The sequence below is a fragment of the Diplotaxodon limnothrissa genome, linkage group LG8, assembly GCF_057381915.1.
Source record: "Diplotaxodon limnothrissa isolate DT_005_m linkage group LG8, D_limnothrissa_male_GT1.1, whole genome shotgun sequence".
NCBI lineage: Eukaryota > Metazoa > Chordata > Actinopteri > Cichliformes > Cichlidae > Diplotaxodon > Diplotaxodon limnothrissa.
In genome coordinates, this window is record NC_140603.1 from 30,219,020 (window position 1) to 30,229,436 (window position 10,417).

General features: G+C 38.7%; 1 protein-coding gene across 1 annotated transcript; it reads right to left on the reverse strand.

The window, feature by feature from the left end:
* Positions 1 to 505: 505 nt before the first annotated feature.
* Positions 506 to 6,531, reverse strand: LOC146627396 (uncharacterized). Its single transcript, XM_085360289.1, has 5 exons — positions 6,354 to 6,531; positions 5,234 to 5,376; positions 2,842 to 4,263; positions 994 to 1,203; positions 506 to 555 (listed from the first exon to the last, which is right to left on the reverse strand). The coding sequence occupies exons 2-5, from the start codon at positions 5,340 to 5,342 to the stop codon at positions 506 to 508; spliced, it is 1,791 nt and encodes a 596-aa protein (XP_085216415.1). The 5' UTR covers positions 5,343 to 5,376; positions 6,354 to 6,531.
* Positions 6,532 to 10,417: the final 3,886 nt, after the last annotated feature.

Below are 10,417 nucleotides of genomic sequence, written 5' to 3' on the forward strand. Positions count from 1 at the left end.
AATTGTTTAGAAGAAATTATCTGTATTCTGGCAATACAACAAAGCAGATAAATAAAGGGTATAAATATTACTAAGTGTAAAGTGCTATTCACTTGTTTACACACACCTGTATAATTTAAGAACTTTTTAAAGATTCTAATATTTCAAATAATAATAGACAAGATAAGAGAGCGAGACACCCAATGACTCTTTGGGAGGAGAAGGTTTAACTTCCATACAAAAAAGGGTTTTTTTAAGCCTAATTTTCAGCACAGTTTGCAAATGTTTTTAACAGATCTTATTAACACTTTTAAACTGGTAGTTTGGTAAGATGTTCTCCGACTTATAGTAGGAGGTAATTTTATCATAACAACAGGAAGCAGGAATCCAAAAATTAATCTTGCAAAAGTTAGTAATCCTTTGTAATCTTTGCCAGTAATGTAACAGCAAGAATAGACAAAGCAGTTTTTACACAGTTTTGTGGAAATACTTTACATTTCTTTAATCTCCAGCAAACACAAATATCTCACTTACCTACATCCTTCTTGACTTGTGTCTGCACTAATTCTGATATAGCTGATGGTGAAATAGGGGCCACCTTATCAAGATCTTTGGGTTCCTCGGGTGGAAGGCTCTTTGTGTGAACACTTTTGTGTCTTTTCAGATCCCACAGATGTGAAAAACCTTTACTGCAAACATCACAAGCAAAGGGTTTCTCTCCTGTGTGGACTCTTATGTGTCTGTCGAGACTGTACTGATGTCTAAATATGTTTCCACAAATATTACAACTAAAGGGTTTCTCTCCTGTGTGAATTCTCATGTGAGTCTTAAGATGGGATTTTTGATGAAATCGCTGTTCGCAAATATCACATCCAAATATTTTCTTGCTTGTGTCAACTACATTTTCCTCCAGTCTGGAAACTTTCTTATTAACCAAACAGCTGGCAGAGTTTTCTGCTGAATGACTTTTCTTGTGCCTCTGAAGAGATCGCTTGTAGAGGTATTGTTTATCACACTCAGAGCAGCTAAAGAATGGAACATCTGCCTCGCAGTGGTCCTTGGTCAGTCTTTGATGAAGCTGTGAGAGGCTGGCCTCCTTCAAACCATTAAGCTGCTCTCCTTGACTGGTGATGAGTTTCGCTTGTTTCTCCTTCACGTGAAGGAGGTCTGGGTCCTTCTGCTCCAGACTGGGGTTTGAGGAAACACCTTCATCAACCTGGATAGCTGCAGGACACATTCAAACAAATGCACATTATGGAGACCTGGTGTAAGTATACATATCCTCAGCAGCTTTAATATATGAAATAAAATGAACAACAAATTGTTGCTGATCTATTTTGTGGATTTTAACAACAAAACTGGACGAAGTCTTTTACCCTGGTTCCACCAGTTGTCTTTTAATTAGCTAGTAATCATTGTTGGATTACAAATTATAACAAACTTTGGATCACATAGCATCAAATGCATTTGTAAATAAATATTTTATTACAATTTTCTTTTTTTTTTCTTCTTCCAGCTGCTCCCTTTAGGGGTGCATAGAAGATCATCTCACCCTATCCCAGCATCCTTCTCTGTCACATCACCCCCTCTGCACATCCTCCTTCACCTCCCCTGTGGTCTTCCTCTTTTGCACCTGCCTGGCAGCTCCATCTTCAGCATCCTTTGTCCAGCTTATCCACTATCCCTCCACTGTCTACCACCTTTTTGTCAGTCCCACCATCTCCAAATGATACTTCCATCACAAATCACCCCTGACACTTGCCTTCAACCACTCCACCCTGCCTGCACTCTCGTCTTCACCTTTGGGTGGCTGACCCCAGGTATTTAAACTCATCTATCTTTAATACCTGTGCTCATTGCAGGTTCACTTTTCCATGTCTCCTTCTTATTCACACATTCCTTTCATTATATTGCTCTTCAGAGCATAAGACCACCACTCCAAGCTCTCTTCCGCCTGGTAGCTACTCTCACAATGATCACAATGCCATCTGCAAACATACAAATTGGAAATGAAAATACCACTATCTTTTTTAAAATTGTTTTAAGGACATCACCTGCACCTGGTAGTATCAGAAGGCTGCGTTCAGAACAAGATACAAAATAAAATGAAAAAGAAGGATAAAAAATCTGAACCCATGCAGGTTAGGTTAACTGGGGATTATAACCTGGCCACAGATGGGAAGCACTTTATGAATGTATTAAATGTAGCTGTGCTTTGGGTGGTGCTTTGCATTATTAGATGGATATAAAAATGGATATTTCTGCACTTTTACAGGTGTGGCTACATGCATACTATGCGTTTGTGTTTGTAATCATACAAATATACATACATACATAGGCTACGAAGGCATCTCAGACTACAGGTAAAAATGTAAATCTGCTGTTCTGTTTTATTGTGCATTTTAAAATATGAAATCAGTTTGGCAGACATAGCAAATTTTACTGTGTAAATTTTACTGTAGAGTAAGTGCTGCCGTTGTTGTCATTAGGGTTTGCTCATATTTAAAATTTGGCAAAAGGTTTTTTAACACTGAAACGTCATTTCCTCCTATGAAAACATGTTTCTGGGTCCACACAGAATCACAGGCACATCGTTAATATTATTTTCACTGCTGGCCTTTTTCTAAACTGTGTCTCACTGGTGCTTCCATTGACATCCACATTAATCTGACTTATGAATCCATTCCCTTTGGATTTGTGATTCAATTAGGTCTAAGTCCCAAACCTTAAATGGCACTGACACTGGAAAAATTACCGAGCCTTCCTGAAGAAAGTGCTGTCATACATTAAAGAAACAGCACTGGGAGAAATTGTTATTTAAATGGTATTTAACCAAGAGTATGAGGAAAGTTAATCCCTTACCTTGTCTGTTTCTGATGGCTAGCTGCTCCATTTCTGATGTGGCTGGTTTAGATTTGAGCAACCTCAAATAGACTCCTCTTGATTTACCGGGTACAAATTTCCTAACTTCTGTGTGGATGTTCATGTGTCTCTTTAAAATTCCTGGCTGTGAAAATCTTTTATTACAAACATTACAACCAAATGGCTTTTCTCCCGTGTGGACTCTGATGTGTGTCTTCAGATTTCTCTTACAGTTAAAGCTCTTGCCACAAACATCACAACCGAAAGGTCTCTCTCCTGTGTGGATTCTCATGTGTGTCTTGAAATGCATCCTCTGTGCAAATCTTTTACCACAAACACTACAGCTGAAAGGTTTCTCTCCCGTGTGGATGCGTTTGTGTCTCTTTAGATCACCTAGATGTGAAAATCTTTTATGACAAACATCACAGTCGAATGGTTTCTCTCCTGTGTGGACTCTCTTGTGCGATTTCAGAATCCTCAGTCGTGAAAAGCTTTTACTACAGACGTCACAAAAAAATAGCTTCTCTCCCGTGTGGCTTCTCATGTGCGTCTTTAAATGTACACTCTGTGTAAACTTTTTATCACAAAGGCGACAGCCAAATGGTTTCTCTCCGGTGTGAATTCTCACATGTGTCTTAAGGTTACACTGATGTCTAAACTTTCTTTCACAGATATTGCAACTAAATGGTTTCTCTCCAGTGTGGACTTTCATGTGCACCTTAAGATTCACATTCAGCTGAAACCTTTGTCCACAAACATCACAGCCAAATGGTTTCTCTTCTGTTTGAACTGTCCCCTGTGAATCTGCATTTTGGTTCACTCCAGAGCTTTTGTCACCGACATCGCAGTTTGAAGCTCTTTTCCCTGACTTCAGTCTGATGTGTCTCTGAAGTGACCAGTCATGGAGAAACTGCTTACCACACTCAAAACAGATAAAGGGCTTTTTGGCATCACTATTTGTACCTGACTCTTCACTATCTTCACTTTCAGGTTCAGGTTCTGTCAGGGGTTCCTGCCAATCATCAGCTTCATACAAGTCTGAACGTTTTACATTAATATTGGGTTGTAAATTATTATTTGGATTCAGGTTTGTGGCTGGTTCTGGCTCTTTGTAGTCCTTTCCATCACCTTCTGCTTTAATCTGTTTGACTGAGCTGCTGGTTGAAGGCTCGGCTTCTCTGTTGTCTTCAGCTGGTGTTTGATGAAAGTGTAGGAGGTGAGGTTTCTCTTCATCATCTTCATTCTTTACACAAACAGCAGTGATGGGGAAACTGGTGATATCAGCTTTCTGTAGACCACGAAACTGCTCTCCCTCCTGGCTGGTCAAGAGTTCCTCTTCTTCCTCCTTTATGTGGAGGAGGACCAAATCCTGCTGATCATGACTTGAGCTCTCTTCTTTAAGTAACAACATCTGCTGGACATCTGCAGGCAACATTGAAACACACATTTATATTATGGATAGATGTGACTACATTCACACTTTTATCCAGCAGCTTAAATATGATTGAAAGTTGTCACCCGTTTAGAAAGAATTTATAATAATTTAATAATCAAAAATCACTAAAACGTTTCCATCTCCATTCAGATTTCATTACCCAAAAAGTAATCCTATAACACACTAATACCACAGAACGCATTGCCAGTCCATGAATCCAGCTATGACCTCACATTAAAACAGGTGTATCATCCTGCCTGACAATATTTCTGAACAATATTTTAATATATTTAAAAAAGGCTGAAGGGAAGAAGACAACAGAAGGACAGGTACTGAAATACTCCACCCCCTCATATAAAAACATTTGCATTATTTATTTATTAGATATTTCTTCATGGAGCTCTTTAATTTATTCACTTTGTATGACAAGAATTCTTTTAAATCTTTGACTAATATTTTTCATTTTTTTTCCAGTGAGAAAAAATTGTAACTTGTTGCAGCTGTAGGGATGTCCTGAATCCTGTTTTATAATTTCTTCATCAACAAAGGACAAGCTGTGATCGGGAGAGAGCTACATGCTGTGATGAATTCATCACCTCGCTGTACTGGAGGTGTCTTTCACCTTCCCCCAAGTATCCTTCAAGACTTAATTAGCTCAGCATTTGAGCCATGACTGCAGTCACACATGGTCCAGTACACAAAGAGAAATATTTTTTCTTTCATGTTTTGGCAACTAAACTTTATTGATAACTGTAGTTCACTCTGGCTCTTGACTGAAATGTACAAAACTGAGGAGAAAAGAAAAAAAGAGAAGACATTAACACATTTTTAACAGGTTCCCAAATTCCATTGTGCCCAGTGCTGGAAAAAACCTAAATGATATCCAGAAAGGACAAAAATTTGAATTACATATCAGAGTAGTGTGTTAAAAGAAAAGAAAAAAAATATCTGTCTTACCGAGACCTGTCCTAACTTGTGTTGGTGCCGTGTCTGATGTGGTTGGTGCAGATATCGGGGACAGCAGCCCTTGGAGGTCACCCAGTTGATGGCTCTTTCTTTGAGGCATCTCTATTCCACTGACAGTTTTCAGGTACAAATGTCTGAAAGTGTAATTAAACAGACATCAGTATTTTAATATCAACTGTATATCTGTGCAGATATAACTGACTGATCACTTGCATAAAAAACACTATGTCAGCTCTCTGTGTGTAAAACATCCTGTGGCGGGGTGTGGTTTGTGGCTCAGGTGCAGCATACGGCTGGAGCAGTTGGTTCATGGTGCCGTGTCAGGGGAGGCTGATACACACCTGAGCTCCAACAGCTGATTATGTCTCCCCTGTAAAAGATGTGCTGGGACCTGAGGTGGTATCGTGTGTGTGTGTGTGTGTGTGTGTGTGTGTGTGAGTGGCAGCTGGAAAGTTAGAAAGCTATATGCATGACGGAAGCATGTTTTTTTCTTGCTGTTAATAATTATGATCAGTTAAAATATTTAGATTTTTTTTTTCAGAGCACCTTATATAATACACCCTCCCTGCCACCCCTGTCATCAACAGCTGAATATATTCAATATTTCTTTGACAAACAGTGTATAATAAATTACAATATTGTACATGTACTTTGCCACATTATCCAACACGAATCTAGTATAACAGTAAAGTTAGTCAATTACTTTGTACTTATATGCAGATACTTTTGTTGCATTCATATTTAGGCTTGTGCACTGTATTTGCATAAATGAGTTTTAATGTTGGCTGTGAAATTCCCAGAAATTTTGTCTCGCCAACAATATTGAGAGACTTTGCAGATGAGTTCTCGACCGTCCTGACTGTTTTGATTTATTAATTAGAAATATGAATAGATATTGAAAACACTTGTGCAACAGGACTGGTAATTGTTCGTTTGGCTGTCATGTTTGGCTGATTTGAGCTACGGAGATTTTGGGTGGGGTTTATTTGCAGTAATAGCCGTGGGCAGAGCAGTGACACCTCGGCGGGTCTTTTTCCTTCATTTTCAGCGCAAATATTTGTATATTTTCTCTCTCGTCGCTAATTATGCTCATAGCAGACTGTAGAAATACCTGCTGAGCAGCAAACAGGTAACTTCCGCGTCACTGTGGGAACAGCTGTGGTGCAGCTGTGGGAGAGCCGCACTGGTTCCTGCGTTTGACGCTTCTTCCTATTTTCGCTCCTTTAATGTCCACAGTTGTCGTTTTTCTGTGGGTTAAATATGAAGTATTGCATGCAGTTGGTAAAACGTGGAAAAATAAAAACACTTCGAAAGGACCGACACTTTTCTGTGGCTCCGTCCGTCCTTTGTTTTGTTCCCCCTCGCAATACAGTACAACAAACCGAAAGTTCCTACACACGCCTTTTTTAGTTTCCTGCTGCAGTGATCGTGTACTTTATAACTCCAGCATTCCTGAAGCGACATTAATTATTGATAACTTTAAGTCTTACACGTTGTTCATATTTCATATTTTCACAGTTTGGTGTGGATCAGTTTTGACCCAGTTCAAGAATTCCATCCTAATAAATATGTAAACTAAAATCTTTCTTATTTAGGATGTATAAAGAGCCTATCTGACATTAATAAATGAAATTCAGTGATTCTTTTTAGGTTTAAAAGCATTTGTTTCTGGAGAAAAACATCTGTTATCACATAATTTCATGTCCTGCTTTGTTCTTTTGCCATCAGAATTATTGTCTAAAGGCAAAGAAAGATGCCCAACGGATTTACTTTACCAAATGGACTATCCCGGCCTTGCCGTATTGGTCTATTTGATTCACCTTTGCTTTTATTGTTTATTGTATTTTATTTTCACTTGCTACACACGGGACAGACATGACTGGGGGAAAGAAAAGGGAGAAAGAAAAACAGCGGGGAAGAGGAACGGTGATAAAGGGCAAAAAACAAAAATAAACAGACAAAAAATACATATATCAATCACCTGGATCACCTGTTGAGAAAGAAAAAAGAGAAAACAAGCAAAAAAAAATAAAATAGAGAGAGCAATATAATAAACAACATGACGATGATCTATGGGAATATAACAGTAAATACTAAATATTAAACATTATTGTGCTGCACGTAGGATCAACAGCGCACAGTGTGCTTTGAGGTAGGAGCCAAAAAGGGTGTAGTTTGTGTGTGTGAGCTCCCGTGTGTACACCTGTTTTTGCACTGGCAGGGAAGATAGGCCTACATACCATGGAGGGCCTGAGATGTCCCTTCTTTTATTTCACTACAAAGTTTAGAAATTACATTTAAAAAGAACAAAGAAAACAAAATAAATATATACAAAATACAATGCTACTCCCTTAAACGCAAACACTGCACAGGAGGGAGCTGCAGAGGTTTGCGCTCTCTGAGTGGTTTTTGTATTAGATATTGTGTCACCATTAATCACAGTGTCAACATTTCTAACATTAACTTTTTCGACTACAAAAGCAAACACATTTTTTAAGACAACCTTTAGAGATAAAAATAAATAAATAAAAATGGTTCATCAGTTAATGGTCAAAATCTCTCTTTTGGAGAGGGTCCTGTCGGTCCAGACTCCAGGGCTACTCCTCTTTCTTCTTTCATTTGCAATATCTGCTGGACATCTGCAAGTTACACAGATCTTCATCAGATTCAATATTGTCTAAAAGCTTGCACTATAAGTTGTTTACCTTTATCGAGAAAACAATAAAAAGAAATGAACTTTTCACAGATTGGCTGTGTGCCCATGTGCCACATACATTATAACTAATGTATGAATTTCAGATACTCCTGATCTCAACGTGTTATATGTATAAAGCACACCTGTCCACAGAGTCAGTTTCTTACATTCCAATCTCTCCACCAACCTGATGTCAGGGTTGCAAATCTGGAGCCAGAATAATAAACTCCATCTGATCCATCACTTGTAGATTCCGTCTTTTAGCTCCAATCAAAAATCAAACTTTTCAAAAAGATCTTTTGAGTAGTTTGTTGAGTTTAGTGAGCAGAGCCACAAAGTTAAGCAACCCCGGGATGTAGAGCCTTGAATACAAGCAGCAGACAGACACTTGCCTACTCTACCCTAATCTTAACCCTCGAGTTGCTCTTTTCTGGGGATTTTTCCCAGACCTTATCATCCATCTTCATTACTGTCAATTTGACAGGTTTACAGCTGAGTTTAGCGCATAGTGTCAGGAATAATGGTTGCTATGCCAGCCTTACAAGAAGAAGTAATTAATCCCTGTCAAGAAGATGGAGCTCCCTCAGCTCAGCTCCAACCAGAAGTAAAAGGCCTAAAATTCAGCCTTTATGGGTGTAATAGAGCACAGAGTGATTTTTATGTGTGTGCTTTTGCTGATAGTTTTTCCTGCTTTAATCAAATCAGAAATCTAATCAAGAATCAATAAACTTAAATAAGAATAGAATCATTGTAATTAAATAATTGCAATGTTTAAATCTTTCAATCCAGACTGTGCGTGCGTGCGTGCGTGCGTGCGTGCGTGCGTGCGTGCGTGTGTGTGTGTGTGTGCATCTGTGCAGCTGTGACCTTGAGTTTGTGTATATGTGTGAGGGAAGTGGAGCAGGCAGAAAGAAAGAGAAATAGAAAGGTTTTTGATTTTATTACACATGAACAACCAGAAGGAGTATTCAGAAATGAAAAGTGCTTCCGTAGACTGAAGCAGCCAGCGATCAGCGTATGTAGAAATCTGTAACTGCATGAATTACTGTGGTTTGACATATTTCCCAAACAGAGATGACAGGGTTTTATAAGAAAGATCAATAGTATTTGAGCCTTCACGATTCTGTCACAAATTACCATCTTGTTATCTTTATAGAACAAAATGTAGTTTACAATGAGTAAAATATTTAAGTATAGACTTACAGATGTGCATGTGAACGTTTATGATATTTGAATGTGGGTGTATTTCAATTCACTTCTCATAAAGGATTATACCTTTCTCTACTTTCGGATTATAAGAAAATAAAATGCCCTGCAATGTATTTTACTTCTTCTTCTTCTGGTGATCAGCGAGTGAGGTCGTCAACGAAGCCAATACGTTGCTGTGGGTAACACAGGGTTTCCATCTTGGTCAACGATGCACTTCCAGGCCTTGTGATCTGTGGCCTTGACCTTTGCTTGGTCGAGGGTTAGATGTCGTTGTTTAAGATCATCTTCAGTTTGCTTGATCCAAATCTTCTTGGGCGCATCGTGCTTGATTCTCCAGTGGGCGGAGCGCTGCTGCAGCAGAGGGCGGAGTGGCATGCGATGGTTGCTCATGCGGCAGATGTGGCCAAACCATTGCAGTCATCGTTTCTGGATCAGCTCTTCCATCGAGGGCTGATGGTGACATTGACTACGTATTGCGCCGTTGCTGAGATGGTCACAGAGGGACACAGTGTATTTAACTAATTCCCTGAACTTAACTGGGTCATTCAGATTTAATTTGAGCTAATGATCAAATATGTTAGAAGCAATTTTGTATATAATTTATTATTCTATATCCAGGCCAAAGCTGTAGCTTTTATTCTTTCCTTTAGATGACAAAGTTTACTACAAGATGAAATAACTGATGGTCTCCAACAGGCTACACCAGCTCCAGACACAAGAACAAGGAAGGTTTGTCAGTTTTAGTTTCCTTATTTCTAGAATAACTAATCTCAGAGTGTTTGTGTGACAGCACCGATGTGTTTGATAGGCTACCTCTCTTTAATAAAAACTGAACTTGTTGTACTTCCTTGGCAGTATTTGTGCTCTGTTGCTTTTTTTCTCCTCCCGAAGCGAGGTTCGAACATTGGCCCAAATAAATACCTGAAGGATGGAAATAAGGTATCCTACATTGCTACTATTGATCTGATATCAGTACCAATGGTTTTGATACTACTGATATTTGGATCAATCTGCTTCTAGTATCCATTAGAACACCTATGCCCTACAAAATGGGTAAGGCTATTTCACTCATGTAAGCATCGTTTCTCAAAGTTTTAATATTAAATGTTACTGTTTCTTACCTTACTTTAAAAAAAAAAAATTACTAAAAGAGTGAAGTGATTCCATCCAAAAAGATGGAAATGTAATGGGAACTTTGCATTTAATCTTATTTAACCGGTTCATACAATGATGAAACGAAACTTGCAGTCAGCTGTGTTCAAGGTCATGAT

Excerpts from the sequence above, each read along its gene's own strand:
- LOC146627396 (XM_085360289.1), bottom strand. The coding sequence starts at position 5,342 with ATGCCTCAAAGAAAGAGCCATCAACTGGGTGACCTCCAAGGGCTGCTG. Across the intron at positions 1,204-2,841 it reads AGCCATCAGAAACAGACAAG|CTATCCAGGTTGATGAAGGT; the intron begins GTAAGGGATTAA and ends TGTGTCCTGCAG. Across the intron at positions 556-993 it reads ATTCTTTAGCTGCTCTGAGT|CTATATCAGAATTAGTGCAG; the intron begins GTGATAAACAAT and ends TTTCACCATCAG.